The following is an 18,709-nucleotide window of genomic DNA, read 5'->3' on the forward strand; positions in this document are numbered from 1 at the left end:
TGGGGACCTCTGAGGCTCCAGGGGCTAGCGGCTGGGGGAGACAGGGCTCGTGGGGGACCTCACTGCTGGGATGCTGGCCACAGGTGGCAGGTGCCCCTGGCCCCATGGCTGGCCCTGATCTGGGCAGGGCCGGGCAGGGCCGGGCAGGAGGCTCCCAGCTGTGGCCTCCCTGACTCGGCTCTGCTCCCTCGGCAGCGTGGCATTCTCTGTCAGCCAGCTGCCCTCTGCCACCGCCACTGCCAGGTCACCTCGGGGCTGCTCTTTGATCTTGAGCTCACACGCAGACATGCTTGCACACGCGTGTAAACCCCATCTCCACACCCAGGCACTCCCGGCCCCTCGACTCCCATCTGTCCCTCCCAGCTTGGGGTGAGGGTGGGGCCTCAGGCAGGGGAAACCCCGCTGCTCCCACAGCTGGTGGGGACCCCGCCAGGCTGGGAGAGGAACAAAAGGGTGAGGTGAAGTCTGTGTTCACCTGCTCAGGGAGGGCTCGACCTCAGGACCTTGCCCCCCTGCCGCCCAGAGCTGGGGCGAGAGAGGGCGGGGAGGGCCACGTCTGGGCACAGATAGGGACAGCGTGAACACAGGCACACACTGTGGAGCTCGCTGTCTGACATAGGGTGACAGCTCTCTGTTGTCACCCATCCATGTGCTCCCACTTGAGGCCAGGAGGTTGTCATCTGCAGGGACCTCTAAGGACCCAGACACACAGCTGAGACACAGTAGCATCACACAGGTGGAGCAAAGTCAAAGCCACGACGCTCAGGGAGATCCGGGACCGCAACATGCAAGCACAGAAACACACTGAAGTCACTCGGGCATCACGCACGCACGCACGCACGCACGCACGCACGCAGGCAGAGGCAGAGGCAGGGGCAGATGCAAAGACAGCTCCCTGCAGTGGAAAATCTTGTTTAAAGAATCAGCAACACCACCCAGCAGCCAAAGTGACCCAGCCCAGCTGAGAACCTCACAGCCAGCCCCTTGGCGTCCCCATCTGTGGAATGGGATAACAATCCTCACCCTACTGGTGTCTGAGGATCTTGGGGGGCACCAAGCCAAGGAGGGATGAGAAGGCAAGGGCCTCAGGGTGCAGAGTGCCTTCCTCGGTGGACAGTCCTGCCACGCTGAGGCTGGATCCACAAGACCCTCCAGAAGGGCTCAGGAGGCCTCAGCCCACGAACGCCAGCGGGCTGGCGAGGGTTAAGTGGCAGCTGCCAGGCGGGGCAAGCTGAGCAGTTTGGTTTGAGGGCTGCGTGCAGCAGCAGCAGGAGCAGGAGGCGGCAGCCGGGCAGACTCGCTGGAGACACTGCATTTTATTAGGGCTGGGCTGCCAGCAAAGGGAGGGAGAAGGGAAAAAGGGCAGAAAGAGAGGAAGAGAGAGGAGGCTGGGCAGGCAGGCAGATGAAAGGGTGTTGCAACCTCCCTAATTCCTCCCTGCTCTGTCTGGCGGGCCTAACTGCCCAGGTGACCTCTTCCAAGGGGGTCAGCCCCACCCCTGGCCTCTCCTTCTTCCTCTCTGGGCCCCAGGGTCACCCTCTTCACCACCCTGCTGAGGGGCTTGGGCGGGGGCCGGGCAGCATGCAAGGCTGGGGCGACACAGCTGCTACCGGGGCTCCTTGACAACACCTACTACCTCGTGACAACCTTGGAGAAGAAAGGGGAAGGCTAGGGAACCCCTGGCTGCCCCGAGGGTCACAGTTCTCCAAGTTTCAGTGACAGCTCAGCTGGCATTTGCTGACCTGCTACTCTGCCAGGCACTTTGCATGTGATCCTCACGCAACAGCTTGGTGAGTGAGTACAGGGCCCATTTTTCAGATGAGAAAACTGAGGCCATAGAAGGAGAGCACGTGCTTAGCGTGCAGCCCTGGGTCTGAAGTCCAGCACAAAAAGAAAAAGGAAGGAAGGAAAAATAAGGAAGAGGCTCAGTTCCTTCCAGGTCACATACCAAAGCTATTTGACAGTGTGAGATTTGAACCCAGGTCTGTACAGGGAACAAGTGCTCTTACTGGGGGCTTTTCTGCATCAGTTTCCCAAGATGTCTGGGGCAGAGGACAGAGAGCTGAAGCACTTGAAGCTCCACCCCCTCCTCCCTGGGTTCTTAGGGGAGGAGAATTGGAGGGGAGGCCAGGGTTTCCTCCCTGGGCAGGTCTTCGAAAAGCTCCACACTGTAGTTGGGAATGTTCGAGCCAGAGTCAGCAGACCTGGATTTGAATCCTGCCTCCACCCCTCTGCTGGCTGTGTGACTTTGGGAAGTCACTTGACCTTTCTAAACTTCAGTTTCCTCATCTGCAAAGCACCTACCTAGCTAAGCTGCAGAGAGAATTACACTGCATAAGCAGGGTGAAATGCTTACCAAGTACCCAGCGCTTGGTGAGTCCTGCTACCCCATCGGTTGATCTATCATATCTAGGTACACTCAGAAAGCAGCGAGTCAGCTGGACCTGGTGTCACAGGCCTGTAATTCCACATGCCTGCATTCTGGGAGGCTGAGGCAGGACGATCCCAAATACAAGCCCAGCCTGGGCAACTTAGCAATGTAATGAAACCTTGTCTCAAAATGTAAAATAAGAAAAGGGCTGGAGATGCAGCTCAGTGTGAAGGCCCTGGAACGAATCAGCCCATATTTATTGAGCACTTGCTATCTGTCAGATGGCCAAAGCCTGGGAAAGGAAGGCACAAACCCTGTGCTAGGAGCTCCAGGGCCAGAAGAGGTAGCATCTGTATTATGCCCGGAAAGAAGAAGGGAATGCAACAGGCGAAGGTGAGGAGGGTCTAGGGAACGGTCTCCCCAGGGACCTCATCGGCAGAGTGACTCTCACCCCGGGACTCCACGTGCCAGGCCAGTGCTGAAGGGAGGACAGGAACAGACGAAGAGGCCCCTGGATGCCTTCCTGGGCACTCAGCTCGCAGAAAGGTCGTGGTCAAAGTACCCGGCATCTCAGGGGTGCCCCGCTGCAGGGGTCTCCAACCCGGTCTGGTGGTGCCCCAGGTTCTTTTCTAGGGGACCTTAGAGACCTCACCCAATTCCCATCTGAACTCGCTCCCCCCCCACATGTCACCACCACTTCCTCCAACCCGGCAGAGCACCCACCACTCTGAGGCTGGGATCCGGAGAGAGATGGGGAGCAGCTGAGCGGGGACCCCTGCACCCCAGCCTCAGCCCAGCTTCCCAGCCCCAAGGTATGGGCCCTGGTTGGCCAAGGCAGCAGGGTTGCATCAACTCAGCCCAGAGGGGATGGAGGGAAGGAGGGGGGACCTTCAGCCGGCACCCTGGCCGCTGTTGTTCGAGCTTTAATTGCCGAGTTAATCACCTTAATAAGCTGTTTACCAACCACCCAACAGCCTGAGACAGAGAAGCCAAAAAGTGCTTGGAGATGAGCTTCCTCAGCCCCAGGGAAGGGGGCAGGAAGCTGATGAGGGCTCTAGTGGGGCTCCGGGCAAGCGGGCACAGAGGGAGGCGCTTTGGGGAGCAGGCTAGGGCCAGAAGTCGGGCCGGCCCGGCCAGCCAAGCTCCTCCAGGGGCCCTGCGCCCCCTTCCCAGAAGGCCTTGTGCTCACCGGTCATTTCCTGGGGAAACCTTCCTGCAACTCCAGCTTGGGTCCCAGCCCCAGTCTTTCACCTTTGTCACCCTTGTCACCACCAAGTCTTGACTCCTTCTAGGCCTCTGTGGCCAGCTCTGCCCAGGCCTGGCTTACGTGGTGCCTTCTTTGCTGCTCGTCCCAGGTTTGTCACACAGGCATGAGCCTCGCAGCATATTTTGTTCTGCCTGGGGAGGGTTGCTGGGTTGGAAGGCAAGGGTCCCAGGGCCACCTTTTAACCAAGGTCCCTGGGGTCACCAGGAACAAGGGCAGGGACTTGGGCCTGTTCACCTGGGCTGGTGTCTCACCTGGGCTGAAGGAGCAGGGCGCTCAGGGGACGTCAGGTGCATGGATAAATACAGGACACGTTAGAGCTCTCTGGGGCCCCTCACACTGTCCCCTCTCAGCATCAGAGCCGAGGGCACAGTAACTGCCCCTGTCGAGGCTGCCAGGGTAAAAAGTGACCAGAGGAACACCCACACCCAATTTTCAGTCCTGCACAGCTGCATTTCATCCTCCAGCCGTCAGGACGAAGGCCCAGAGACACTGTGTGACTTCCCAGGGTCACACAGTGAAGGAGAGGCAGTGGGGCTCCTTGCCCACCCCAGCCACACCTGGACAGGACCCACTAACCTCTGGAGAGCTAAGCTCGGGCTCTGGATAACAAGGAGGTGGCCCCAGGGAGGTGGCTGCAGGCCCCGGAAGTCCAGCTCTGTCTTTCTGTCCACCTGGACCGTAAATGGCAGAGGCTTCCTGGGGGTGGGGGACTTGGTCTGCTGACCAGGGGAGCCCTGGGAAGCTCAGAGGCCTCAGACACACTAAGGAAGGGCCTGGGGTCCCTCTGCCAGAGGTGGAGAGTCAGAGAATGGGGGGCAGCCAGGACAAGCACTCTGGGTGGAGGCAGAGCTGGGGAGGGGGACAGAGGGGAGGTGGAGCCCCGAGGTCCAAATTCCTCTCCTGTCTCCCAGGGCAAATTGGAGCAGGATTGGAAGGGTGTGCTGAGTAAGCAGGGAGCAAGACTCCACGCCCTGAGGATTAGCCGGGCAGGGGAGGGACGGGGAGAAGCGGGGGTGGGGGGTGGGGGGTGCCCCCTCCATGCACCTGGCAAACGGCAGCAGCGCCCTTCCTCGCGCACGCAGTGTGTCCGCCACGTCATGCAATGCGTGTGGCACTGTCCCACACCCACCCCCAGGGCCAGTCAGGCCTGGCCCTGGCTCAGGAATCACTGATGGGGACAGGAGGGTGAGGTGTTCTCAGCACAGGGAGGAGGGGCCCCTGCTGAAGTCCCACAGCCAGCTGGAGGGCACAGGAGCCAGACAGGGAAGGAAGGGGCCAGAAGGAAACTGTTCCTAAGAGCAGATGGATCCTCCACCGTGGGGGCAGGGAAGGTGCCAAGTGAGGACCTACTGTGTGCTGGGCCCTATGCAAGCAGCTTTCACAGGCAGTCTCATCTAAATTCCTTACAACTCTAAGGCCACTGCCATCATCATGCTATGCCATCTCACAGGGGAGCTCACAGGCTGTGCAATCTCAGGTCTGTCACCAGCCCTCTCTGAACCTTACTTTCTCTCACCAATAGACTAGAGTCAATCATATCTCTCTTATAGGGCTGCTGGGGAAGTTAAATGAGATAACACATAAAAGATGCAGCACAAAGCTTGGCACAATGATGGCAACTCAACAAACTTTACTGTCAGCTTTCAACTAAATCAGCCCTAGGCAGTCAAGACTTCTCAATTGGCCTAGGAAATCCTAGGCACCTTAGTAAGTCCCTAGCTGGCTGTTCTTCTATTGGGAAAGTGCTTTCTTTTTTTTTTGAGACAAGGCCTCACTCTATAATTCAGGCTGGCCTTGGGCTCACTATGTAATCCAGGATGGCCTCAAATTCACAGCAATCTTCTTGCCTCAATTTCTTGAGTGCTGGGATTATAGGTGTGTACCTCCATGCCTGGCAGGAAAGTGGTTTCTTAATTCCAGTGTAGGGGCCCAGGATTTAGCTCAGTGGTTCCGCCGCCTGCCTCGAAAGCACAAGGACCCAAGTTCAATCCCTAGTACCAGGAAAAAAAACCAAAAAAACAAAACCAAAGGATGCTTAATTCCAATGTAAGTCTGCTGTGATATAATAGAAGGATGGTCACCTACAACAAAGCCATGTGCTTAGCACCCCTGAAAGGACAGTGGCAGTACTGATATTTTTCAGCTACTGATTAGCTAAAGAGCTGCTCTCCACATCTATGTACTTACAGTATCTTGTTGTTTTATGTTGCCATTGTAAGAGGAATGTTTTAGCCGGACATGGTGGCTCAAGAGTCAAGGCCAGCCTGGGCTGCATAGTGAGTTCAAGACTGCCTGAACTACACAGCGAGACCCTATCTCAAAAATAAAAAGGAACGTTTTTCCTAGTTTATTGCTATGCTAGAGAACAGTTCTCGCTGTCTTTATTTATCTTGTATTCAGCCACTTTACCCAAATTCATTTAATTCTAGAAGTTTTTTATTTCTTTTGCACCTTTCTAGTTTCTTGAGTTTTCTAGGTATTTGATCAAATAGTAGTACAAAGAAGTTGCTTTGGGGGCTGAGAATATAGATAGCACAGTGGTAGAGCACTTGCCTAGAATGTAGGAGGCCTTGGATTCAATCCCCAAGACCAAGAGAGAAAGAGGGGGAGAAGAAGGGAGGAAGGGGGGGGAGGGGGGAGGGGAGGGAGGGTTTTATGGTTACTAGAAGGGTAGTAGTTCATGAATGAGGATGTCAGGGCCTTGTCTGCCTCCCTCTTAGCTGTGAACTAGGCAGGCCCTGAATGACCCCGCCTCTTCAGGTATCTTCCCCCCGAGGTGCACAGGGACTGTCCCAGAAGAACCTCCTCATCCTCTAGCTGCCTCTGATACAGCTTCCTCCTCTCATACAAAGCAGCTTCTGTCTACTACCGCCTGTGCTGCTGGGCATCTGGGAAGACAGCCCATATCAGGGCTCCACTCACAAATGGTCCTCAGCCCAAAAAGATGTCTAATGGGAACAGAGATCTCCCACCACCAAGCAGAGAAGAACAACAGAGGGATGCTTGGATAAGATCCCTCCTGACCAGCCTGGTGTGGTGGTGAATGTCTGGAAGGCTGAGCAGGAAGATCTCAGGTTTGAAGGGAGCCTGGGCAATTTACTGAGAGTCTGCATCAAAATAAAAATGGCTGGGGTATGGCCCTTGGTAGTTGGAGATACTACTAATAATTCTGGCGAATCCTTGCTGTATTATAGTGCCTTTTGTTTTAATTAACTTTGTTCTCATAACAACTTCTTCCCCCTGTGCTGGGGATGGAACCCAGGGCCTCACACACACCAGGCAAGTGCTCTACCACTGAGCTCTGTTCCCAGCCTTCATCCTCACCATAGGCTTATGAAGCGTGTGTGATCTTCATTTTCTGGGTGAAGAAGGTGAGGTCAGGAAGCTTGCCCAAGGTCATAGAGTTGGACTTGAACTCGGGAACCTGGCACTTTATTATTTTGTGCTCTTGAGGTGGAAAGAACTGTACTCTGTAAGATTACATGGCAAGCTGGTGGCTCAGAGGGGAACTTTGGCAGCTAAGGGAAGACACTGCTGCCATGGAATTGGCACAGCCAGGTGAAGGAGGAAGCCGCCTATCTGCAGGCACAGGTGGTATGTTTCGCAACTTCCTCGAGGTGCTCTCTCCAGGTCTCCATGACCTGTGAAGACATCATTTTGATCATTATCCCCCTGCAGAGGTGCGGAAGTAGAGACCCAGAAAGGTGAAGTGGATGGCCCAAGGGCTCTGGCGGATCATCCACATTCCAGAGGCTTCCCAGGGAGGCTTCCCAGTCTCTTGGAGAGGAGACTTCTCACTTCAGATGGGGCTACCCAAGGACCCAAAGCCAGGATGCATCCCTAGGCAGAATCCAGGGTGTAGAGAGGCAGGGAGAAGGCCCTGAAGAGGTGAGGGAAAGACCTGGGGTCACAAGGTGGCTCCAACAGATCCCCCTGTGCTTGGGGAATGTGACAGGAGCCAGGCAGAGGCACGTTGTCAGTGGGCTATGCAGTCTGGCTTCCCCAGGGATCTGTTGGAGCAAAGAATTCCCGGCGGCGGCTGGCTCCAGGACTGGGAGGATGAGCCTGTGGCAGGCCCTGGCTTGCAGGGACAGAGCAAGCAGCTCCCACCAGAGTCCAGTGAGGGTAGTGGGCTGGTGCCCTGCGTGGGCCTGGGGGGCAGTGGAGGGGCAGGACCTGGGCAAGGGCCACACGCCCCACCCCTCTCTCCTCTCTCCACCCCTTGAGCTGACTCTGTTTCCCCCAGAGATGGGGGGACCAGACTCGGGAGAGGGGTGAGCAGGCCAGAATGGATCCTGGGGCCCCAGGGGGAAAAGAAAGGCCAGCTGGGCCCCTGCTCTCTGGCCACCTCCAGGTGGAAGGAGGAGGCCAAGTCCTGCCGGGTCAGGCTAATATGCAAAGCAGGACAGAGAAGGCGAGGGGGGGCTTGGGTGGAGGGTAGCCCCAGGGAGCCCGGATCTAAGTGAGGTCACCCAGATGTGTAGGCCCTGCCTCACCATTAGCTGGTATGGTATCTACCACCTGGAAGCGGGGCCAGCATGGAATTGGCTTGGGGTGGCAAAGGATCTGACCCACAGTTCAACCACAGTGAATGGGGTGGTTTGGATGGAGCTAGAGGGACACGGCCCACATGGTTCCCCCGGGAGTAGCACCCACCCTGGAAATGAAATCATCTGTCTTTTTTCAGGCCAGGGGTTGGAAGTCCTGGCACTAGGAGGTGCTGAATCAGAGAACTTGATGTTTCCAGGAAGCTTGGAGCCGACTCCTTTGCGCCCACTGGGCTGGCCAGACGCCTGCCACCCCAGGGATGCCAGTGGGGCCCGGTGCCTTAGCACCATCACAAGATGGGGTCCCGAAGAGCTTCAGGATTCCTCCAATCTGATGGAGGAGGCAGAGCCCTCTATCTGACGGGAAAAACAGGCTCTGCCTTCCCAGGCCCCAGACTGGAGTAGAAAGTGGTGATAGACACATGCTTGTGCCCCCTCCCCCCTAGGCACTGCGCAGGATTTAAAAAGAGAAATTATCCGACTCTCAGAGAGGGTATGTAACTTGCCCAAAGTCACACAGCATGTAGTAGCAGATTCAGGTCAGAGTCCCAAAGAGCAATGCTTTCCCTGCCACCCTGCAGTCCCAGGCCCCTCCCTGCTCCCTGGGGCTGGAGTCAGTGTCAGGCCAGGAGAGCAGAGGGATCATGGGGAGCTCAAAGCTCCCCCCTTAACTAAGTTTGGGTTCCTGCTACAGAGCTGGACTCCACAGCCATGTGTGGGGGCCATGGGTTGTGCCAGGAAGTGCTGAGGACAGGAGCTCTTCTTGCTAGAGCTCAGAAAAAACAGCAGACAGGGCTTCGGGAAACAAAGAAAATAAAGTCATAATAAAATTACAGAGTTTCTGTGGCCATCCAGGCTTCCTCCAAAGGGAGCTGTTCCCAGAAAACAGGGGGTGGGGGGATCAGCGCCCCAGGAAGCCAGTCTGAGATTTCCACACACATTTCTCTCTGCTTCTGCCCACATGAAGTCCCGGGGAGTCTCTATTGCTCCCTTTCCACGAGCCTGGAAGCTGTTTCCCTTTGTGTGCCCCATACAACCCCAGGGATGCTTCAAGCACCCATCTGTCTCTCCATGTAGTTCCACCCAGCCCATGAATCCTGTGTGCCCCCTGCCTACGTGTGCATACTCAGTCCCTGTGCCTGGGTTGGTCTCAGCTTGCCTGGCTACGATTCATCTGAGGTCTTCATTTTTGTTTTTTGTGCTACTGGGGATTGAACCCAGGAACTAACTGAGCTGCATCCTTCCCTCTCTCCACATTCCCTTTTTTGAAAATTTATTTTGAGACAGGTTCTTGCTAAGTGCTCTGGGCTGGGCTCAGACTTGCAATCCTCCTGCCTCAGCCTCCACAGAGTGCTGTGATTACAGGTGTGCAACACCACGCCTGACTGGGCTTTTGTATTTTGAGGCATGGTTTCACCCAGAGTTGGCTGAGGAACGGGGAGCCTGAGAGAGGCCACGTCTCCCTTACTGAGCTTGTCCACCTCGAAGGGACAGCAGTCCCCAAGGACTCCCTGAGGGATTCTCTCCCTGGCACCCAACAGCCCTACAGGTCAGAGAAGGGGTAAAATTGGGTAGAGTGGAGAGAAGCTGGCGTCAAAGGAACCCGCTCCTTGGAAGGAAAGAAGCTAGGAGAGAAATGAACAAGAGGGGAAGACATGGAAGAGATATTTTGGGTCCACTGACTTTTTCTTTTTTAAATGTCTTTTTTTTTGATACCAGGGATCGAACTCGGGGCCTTGTGTTCAAGAGGCAGGTGGTGGAACCACTGAGCTAAATCCCCGGCGACTTTTTCTTTTGCACCATAATTGTTTAAACATTACCGTCTGAGATAGGAGCTCCCAGGTAAAGGGGGACCAAGCTCCTTTGTGGCCAGGATTGGTTGATAGGGTCTTAGGTTTTTGTTTTGTTTTGGGTTTTTCTGTGTGTTTTTGAGACAGGATCTCGATATGTAGTTCAAGTTGGTCTTGAACTCATGAAGCCCAGGCTGGCATGGAACTCCCACCTCAGCCTCCCAAGTGCCGGGATGACAGCACCACACCTGGCAGTGAGGGTCTTTGAGGAGGCCTAAGGCCCACCCTCCCTGCTTGGGTCCCATCACATCCCTGACTGTCCCCTCCCAAGCCAGAGGAAGCCTGCAAGGTGAAGAGCGACCCCAGGCAAGTTGGGGATGGGGACACCTGTCGGATGCTTTGGGAAAGGAAGAGGACAGAGAACTGAGAGGTTCGCCACCACTGTGATGGGAGGAATTGAACTGGACCCCAGGCAGAACCAGAAATCCGAACTGGGGTTTGGGGTGGGGGAACAGAATGGGAGTGGCACCAGCCCTGGGAGGCAGGAAGTCACCGCCCGGCTTCTCTGGCTGCTCCCCTCTCCCCTCATCCCTTGTAAGTGCTGGGGACGTCCTTGATCTCCAGCCCCCCCCCCCCACCTCCCGTCTACACAGGCCTCGGCTACCCGGATAACATTCCATTGACTCTGGATTCGATCCCAGAGGCAAGTCCGGGCATTCAAACTCAAACGAGGCCGGGAGCTGAGTAATCGGCGGCTCTGGCCACGCAGACATTTTGTCGGGAGCGAGCACCTCCCCGCCCCCACCCGCACCACCGAGCTGGGGGTGGAGGAGGGGCAGCCTGTCACGCGGGCTTCCCACCCCCTCCCTCGTCCCACCTGCAAGTAATTTGGCCAATGGAAGGGCAGCTATGATTGCAGTGTGGAATCCTTCTAGATCTGGGTGCATTTGGTGAGGCGCCCCCTCCCCCAGGACCCCATGTAACCTTTTCCTCTTCACAGAAGCAAATTACTTATAATTATCTCACATCGAAAGGCTTCAGGAGCCACTTCCAAAATTACTTTAATTGAATTAATTGAATCTCATTTCGTTGGGGGAAAGAATGGGGGGCCTGCCTTAAAATAGTATATGGGGAGAGGGGAGGCGGTGACCCACAGGGGGGAAGCCCTCACCCCCGTCCCACATAGGTGACAGCAGCTCCTCGCGTCCTGGGCACTCAGACACACACATCCTCTGCCAGTGTCAGCAGACAGCAGATGCGCAGGCCCTTCTGCATTTGGACCCTACCTGGCCCTTGCTCTCAAGTAGTGGTGGCTGGTGACAGGGACGCATGGAGCCCCACCCGCCTCCCCACCCTGGAGGGAGGGAGGTCTGCCAGAGGCCAGAGGTGAACGGATGGCAGGGTGCACTCCCCTCCCCTCCCCGATAATCATAGCAGCAGCTATAAATGCCATTTATTAAGTGCTTGCTGTGTTCCAGGCACCGTGTCAAGCCTGTTACAAACACTATCTCGTTTCACCATCACAACCACAGCAGGAAGCAAGGCCTATTAGAATTCCCATCCCAGCGGGGAGGCAGGGCTCAGAGAGGAGTGAAGAAACTTGCCACAAGCCACCCAGCTCCATCCTGGCAGAGCTGGGACTCTTTGGAGACCAAAGTCCCCACTCAGTCTTGTCCCCACCACTGCCCCGCCCCCTTTTTTTCCTGGTGTTTTGAGACACAGGATCCCACTGTGTAATTTAGGCTGGCCCTGAACTCACTGTATACCCCAAATTGGCCTTCAACTCTAGATGATCCTCCCGCCTCAGCCTCCCGAGTGCTGGGATTACAGAGGTGCACCGCCATGCCTGGTTCCTTCCTTTATTGATCCAGAGTCCCCAGTGAAGCTTCCTCCTTGGCAGGACTGCCCTTCTGTAGTCCTGATGGCTTGAGGGAAGGGAATGGGGTGCCTCTTTCCTCAGGGAGGTTTAGGGTACATTGCCACCCAGGAGCCTAGAGGAATGTGGAAAAGAGATTCACATTTCCCCTGGAAGCTCGGGGGCACAGGGAGAGGAAGGGGCGCTGTCAGCTCAGCGGGCCATGGCTGGGAGAGCAATTACACTCCTTCTGCTACTTAACTTTACAACCGGGCTGTTGTTTTAACACTGCCACTGGAGTTGGGCTGTCCAATTAATCTGCCTTTGGAGGCTTTCCGAGATGGGTGGTAGATCTTATCTGGGCTCTGGGGAAAGAGGAGTGTGCAACCTGCAGTGGAGGGAACAGCTGCCCCAGGGCCTGTGGCCTCAGAGAAGGCCCAGGGCAGGCATCTGGGGCCAGGCCACCCATGAGCAGTACTGCCCCATGTCTGAGGAACAGAAAAGGGCACTGGAGGGGAACAGCGGCAGGTGCATCTCCTGGGGCTCTCCAGCACCTTGCTGCTCCTGGGCCTTGGCTTTGGCCCACCCCGTGTCATCTGCCACCCCGGCACTCCTCCATGTGTGTTCTGGGGAGTGAGGGAGGTCACTGACCCAGCAGGAAGGACTGCTTGTGAGCGCCCCAAGGGCGTCTATTGAAGTGACACCCTCTTTACCCAACTTTTGGAGAATTGACCCCAGGTTGGCTTCTCACTGGTGCTGGGTTTGCTGGGCACTCCTGAGAGGGCTTTTCAGTCTGGGGCACCCTGGCCCTTCCTTTGCAGTGCCTGGGAACAGGTTTAGGCAGTAAGAGGGAAGCTGGATTTGGGAGCCTTTTTGCCTGGAACTGGAGGCCCCTCCCCAGCCCCCAAGGCCATACCTGGCTGGATTCCTGAATGACTCGCCCGCCCTTGTCCTCACCTGTCCTGATCACCGTGCTGCATGTGCCAAGGGGTACAGTGGTCAGGAGTCACCGCTGGGCCCTGGCGCTCCCCAGCCTTTGCACTGGGCCCTGACCCCTGACAAGGCTGGACCGCAGCACCTGGGTAGTATCCACACTGCCTTCTGTCCTGCCCTTCATCTGGCATCTGTCACACTGCCTTGGGTCATTCGTCAGATCCCTGAAGGGTCTGCCTTGGTCACCATCGTATCTAAGATGTGTGTTGGATAGAGGAGAATTCAGCTTCTGGTATTTTCCTTTTCCCCCTCCTTCCCAAGGTGGGCTGAGGCCATTCCATCCCAGCACACATTTCTCCAGGGGACACTGGGCTGGCTCAAGGGCATGTCCTTTCTCCAGGTGAGCAGGCCTCCACCTGGGGTTACAGGTGCAGAATGGGGACTGTGAGGCACCTGGCTCTCTCCACAACTGGGCCAGGAGAGGATCTGCAGGGAAGACCACTCAGGAATCAGTCCTTCCCAGCATGAATGTCTTCTGGTTTCACCACTGGAGCATAGGAGGCCTGGACGTTATCAGAACACTGCAGAGCAGGAGCAACAGAGCTAGCTAGGGACACAGAATCCAGTGCCTCTGGCTTTAGCTCAGTGGAGGACAAGTTAGATGGGAGAGAAGGTATGAGTGACTTGCCTCAACCCTGGTGACATCAGGAGACAAACACATTTTGCAGCTGTAGCATTTGAGTGTTTTTGTTTTATTTTTGTCTTGGTGCTGGGATTGAACCTGGGACCTCATGCCTTCTAAGTGTGTGCTCCACCTCTGAGCCACACCCTTGTTCCTGAAGTCACATCTGAACACCAGGAAAAATCACAACTGGGCAGGTATGACCTGCTGGTGGCCAACTCTGAAGACTAGATGTCCACTTCTGCTTTTGCTCACAAATGGAGTGAGTAGCAGGGTGTGGTGGCGCACACCTGTAATCCCAGCCCTTGGGAAGCAGAGGCAGGAGGATCACCACGAGTTCGAGGCTAGCCTAGGGTACCCAGTATGCTCAAGGCCAGTCTGAACTACACAGTGAGACCCTGTCAGGAAAACAAACAAACAACAAAATGAGATGAGCAGGGTCCAAGGCTCACATAGAAAAAAAATACAAAGTGTTTCTGACTCCAGACTTCGGTGGAACTGCAGTCCTGTGAAGGGGAGGTGTATCCCAGGGCAGTTCAGACTCCAGCCCAGGGCACTCGCCAGAGCTTTTGTCCTGCAGGAGTGGGAGGGGCTGATAACGAAGGCTGAGTCCTTGATTTAGCTGTTTGAGTTAGCCCGACATCACTGCACCCCTTTTTCTCTTCTAGCTCCTCCTCCTGGGGAAACCTACATGGGCCTGGCTTCTTTCTGTCCAGCAGAGGTGCAGGTGCTCTGGATCCTGGGCTTGGCAGGAGGGCAGGGGCGCCCTGCCCCAGACTCACATCATCGGAGGCACAGCCAGCACATCTGGAGAGTGATGCTGACACCAGGCTCCAAAGCCATTACCATAGCCACCGGTGGGCAGGGTGCCTGCCTTGGGCAGATCCCAGAGGGATGGAAGGGGTGGGGAGCAAGGAGGAAGGGAGGGGGGTCTCCTGGGGAAGTCCCCTTCCTGCCCCCCAGAGTTCTGTTTCAGGAGCTTCTTGTACTTGGAGCGCTTGTTCTGAAACCAGATCTTTACCTTTGGGGAGAAGAGGGGACAGAATGAAAGATCAGGAGAATGCATGGAAGAGAAAGGGACCCAGCCCTAGGCAGCAGGTTCCAGGAGGGGGGCAGAGGTTTGGGAACACTTGCTGTGGTTCTCCATAGCCCAGGAGCTCCCCCTCCCCAGCTAGTATGCACTTCCGGTTGTTGTCTGGGGTGCCTTCCTCTACTTGAACCTCCCACACAACCCACTTCTAGTACATTCCGCCAATCCTCGCTGAGGCCCAGCTATGAACACCTCCTGAGAGAAGTTGGCGACATGGCCAGGGGACTGGTGGCCACTCACACCTTGGGGAGAGTTCCCAGAGGCAGGCATGGGAAGGACGGGCCTGGCCCCACCTGGGTCTGGGTGAGGCCAAGCTGTGCTGCCAGCTGGGCCCTCTCAGGCAATGCCAGGTATTGCGTGTGCTGGAAACACTGGTTCAGCCGCTGCAGCTGCAGGCTTGAGTAGATGGTCCTGGGCTTTCGAAGCTTCTTGGTGGGGATCTGGGGGTGTCTCTCCAAAGGCTCTGGGGACAGCATAAGGAGGTGTGTGTAGGGTAGGACAGGGGTGCCCATAGCCTCATCTTCACCTGGTCTGTGTCCCAGGGAAGAATGAGCAAGCAGTAAGTGCAGCCTGGCCCCTGCCTTTCTCTGGCTTTTCAACCTCCACCTTCAGGCTGCACCCAGTGATACAAGGCCGTTTGTTCCTTTCCCCAGGGAGCTCCCATTTTGGGGCTCTGAATGCAGAAAGTGCCAAGGGTCAAGAGCGAGGGTGCCCAGGATCTGCTCCAGTGTAGTGGCTTGGGGTTGGTGGGGAAAAGCTCTGGGCATTCGCAGTGCAGGGACCTGGAAAGCAATGTTCACAGGCCAGAGTGTGCGAAAGGCCTCAGAGGGTGAGAACTGACCCCGGAATTTTCTCCCCTGTCCTCCCCACCAGGTGCAGAGGGGATATTTGTTGCGGCCCCAAAAGCCAGATCAGTGTGGGGCTGTCCTGTCCTACACTTGCCCACCCGGCACAGTGGGTTCCCGCGTTAGGCAGGGTTATTGGGACTGGAAGAGCAGATGTGGTCCCCTCCTTCCCTCCTTCAGGCCTCGCTCTCCAGGACTCCCCGGAACGGGCGCTGGGACCTAGAATAGGCATCGAAGGTGGAGGCCAAGGGGCCCCAACCCGAGCCATTCTATTTGGCCCCTGCGCGAGTCCCAAGCGGCCGGATTACCCGCGGGCGTGGGTCAGCCTGCAGACCCCAGACGACAAGAGAACGGCCAGAGCCCAGGCGCGCCTCCTGCCCATCTCTCTAGTCGGGCTCACTCCACACTCAAGTCAGGGTCCGGCCCTGGGCCAGCCACAGTCGCCCGTCGCCTTCGCCTCCCCCGCATCCCTCACTCGGGGCCTCGGGCGCTGCGGGTTTCTCAGATCCTCCCCCCCACCTCGACCCTTGCCGATTCCCAGAAAAGCCCTTGGGTTTCCGATCCCGCCCGCGCCTGTCCGGCCTCCCCAGCTCCGACTCCACTGCGAGCAGCCTCGGGCCGGCAGCCGAGCGCCCGCCCGCGCCTCTGGCTGCGCAGAGCGCGCAATTCCAGCAGTGACGCCCAGAGCCGCGGGCTGAGCACTCCGAGCCTTTGCGCCTCAATCTCAGAGCGGAACCCCCCCAAGTTCCTCCCGGGACAGCTGCCTTTCTGCACACCAGTTACAGCAAGTCACAACTGGATCAGCTCTGGTCTCGATAACCTAACCTCAGGGCCTCCCTCCAGGCGCCGCCGCACCCACCGGCTCCAAGGGGTTTTGGCCAAACTCGTCCCTCGGGCGGAGGTGAACCCCAATCCCTCTCACACCCCAATCGTTCACTCTAGAGTGGGCTGAGCGCCCCAGTTCCAATATAGAGATGTTACGGTCTATCGTGCGGACGTGTGCGTGGCTTTTCGTTGGATCCGGGTAAACTAAAGAAATGGAATCCCCACGAGGGACCCCTTAGACAACCAGAGGGAGGGCACGGAGGGGTGAAGACTGGCCAGAGGAACCCATCCCATCGCCAACAGTTCTCGGAGGGAAGGTCAGGTTCTTCCCACCCCGCACCTCAAACGTGCCCCCAAACGCACGCGCCTGCGTGAATGTGCGCGCTGACACCCAATTAGCACTTACTTATAAGAGTCCAAGGGATTCATTTATAGGAAACCCCCCAACTGCCCCTGCTCCAAACAGAACCAGAAGTCTGGGAGAGGCAGCTCCAGTTTTGCCACGGGCAATTAACGTTGGGGGTGGGGGTGGAGGAAATTCCCTAAAATCTTCTTTCCTGTCCCCACTCCGAGAAAGTGGATCTGCAAGGGCCGAGAGCCTGGAAAACAGGAACACCTTTCCTTCGTGCCTCAGTTTGCCCATTGGTAAACCAAGGAGGTTGAGCTCCCAACATTTGGTTCCTGAGTTGATTTGTCAGAGACAGGGACTGCAGCGGAGGCACTTGGTGGGTGTGGCCCTGGGAGGAGGCTGCACCGAAAACTATGGTGGGGGCACTGAAGTGGGGGGAGGGGTGCAGAGGGCCTTCCTCAAAGCCGGACCCATGCAGCCGAGTGTAGGGTAGGGCACTGGTCCTGCGCTGGTGAGGCCCAGAGCCAGGAAGGCCAGCCACCTCCTCGGCTCCATTGAGGCCTTGCAGGGAGCATGTTCTCAGGAGCTCTAAATTCTCCAAGCAAAAGCAACTGAGGCCCAACCTACCCCCAATCAAGGGTAGAGTTGGTGGGCGTGGCCCGTTCCTTTGATGGAAGGCTCAGGTGGCCAGGGAAAGATTAGAGACTGCCGGACCAGCCTGCGGCTCTGTTCTTTGAACAATGGGTGGTGGGTCCTACTCCCAGACTGGGCCTGGCCAACTTCCTGTCAAAGTCAGGCACCTTCAGGGGAAGGGGGTGGGGCCCGGGAAGAAGATGAAAGAGCCCCGCCTCCACGTCTACAGCCCTTCAGCAGGGACCTGATTTCTATTTAGCAGGGTTTGGCCTGAGCACTGCTTTTCCAGACCAGATGAATTCGCAGAGGGGGGACAAAGGGAAGGGGGAGCGTGCAGGATGGGGAGAACCCGGAGGAAGGGCAGGGCCCCCACCCCCACATCTGGATTGGTGCCGTTTTCCGTTATACGTCGGTACACACAACTTTCCGCTCCTCCGAGAGGGTGGGGTAGGGAGCCCTCCAGCCCGGCTTCACACAACTGCAAATCGAAACCAGGTCGGGTTTGAAAGGAGACCCTAGAGCAACTGCCCCCCCACCGCGCCTCCGCCCCCAGCTCATCCCATTGCTTTGCTCTTTCCTTATCCCAGATCCCGCGGTATCCGAGTCCGATTTGAACCCCGCTAGCTCCGTGCAAACAGACGAAGGCGAGGCTTAGGGGCGCACAGGAGTCGGACCCCAGAGGTGGGAAGAGCCGCCGCCGCAGCCGGACTTACCTGCCTCCGGTTCCTGTGGGAGCTCAGCGGGGCCGCGAAGGGGCTGTGAAGGCGCCGCAGGTTGCTGGCAGGACAGGTAGGAGTCTTCTAGGGTCGCCGGCCTGGTGTAGGAGTAGGACAGGAGGTGGCCAAACGGCCCAGAGTAGGACAGATCGGGGGAGGCTGCGGTTGCGGGGGACACGCCAAGCGGGTAGGCAGCCACCACCGACGGGACGGGGACGAGGTCCTGGAAGACAGCTTTGCAGGCGTCCCGGCCAGGGAGGGGGCAGGGCAGGGAGGTCATGGCGGCTGGTGCCCAGGGCCTAAGCCACAGCCGGATACGGCGTCAGCTCCCTGCACCAACCCTTTCCCGAGCCCTGTGCGGGAGCCCCCAGCCCCCAGCCCCCAGCCCCCAGCCAGCCACCCATACACTTAAGATCCCAGAGAAAGTGTCTCTCAGCGCCTCTTCCAGCTGAGACCTCGCATCCGGAAAAGGGGTTGGGGGGAACTCCCATGGTTTTCCCCTCCCCCCTTCATGTCCATGGGGGCCCCCCTACCCTCGTCCGGGTTCGGATCCCAGGACCCGAAGGCCCCCCTCCCGTTTAGACGCCCCGGATTGGCTGCCACATGCGGTGACCTCACCGAGGCCTGCAGCTGGGACCCGCCCCCCGGGGTAGCGCGTGCGGGGAAAGGGGAGGGGTGCGCTGCACGAGCTCCGGGCGCGTCTGTCTCCGGGTCCGCTCCACGAACGGTGCCGAAGTTGCAGGGTGATTGGTGCCGTCAGGGGACCTCGGTGGAAATGGCACATGTGCTGGACAGTTGGTGGGTCT

General features: G+C 57.4%; 1 protein-coding gene across 1 annotated transcript; it reads right to left on the reverse strand.

The window, feature by feature from the left end:
- Positions 1–13,494: 13,494 nt before the first annotated feature.
- On the reverse strand, positions 13,495–18,658 carry Dlx4 (distal-less homeobox 4). The gene is made up of 3 exons (XM_021240308.2): positions 17,901–18,658; positions 14,829–14,998; positions 13,495–14,466 (listed from the first exon to the last, which is right to left on the reverse strand). Exons 1-3 carry the CDS (start codon positions 18,181–18,183, stop codon positions 14,224–14,226), a joined length of 696 nt encoding a protein of 231 aa, XP_021095967.1. The 5' UTR covers positions 18,184–18,658; the 3' UTR covers positions 13,495–14,223.
- Positions 18,659–18,709: the final 51 nt, after the last annotated feature.

The sequence above is a fragment of the Heterocephalus glaber genome, unplaced genomic scaffold (genome assembly GCF_053883595.1).
Source record: "Heterocephalus glaber isolate CG9 unplaced genomic scaffold, H.glaber_assembly_v1.0 deba00001773, whole genome shotgun sequence".
NCBI lineage: Eukaryota > Metazoa > Chordata > Mammalia > Rodentia > Bathyergidae > Heterocephalus > Heterocephalus glaber.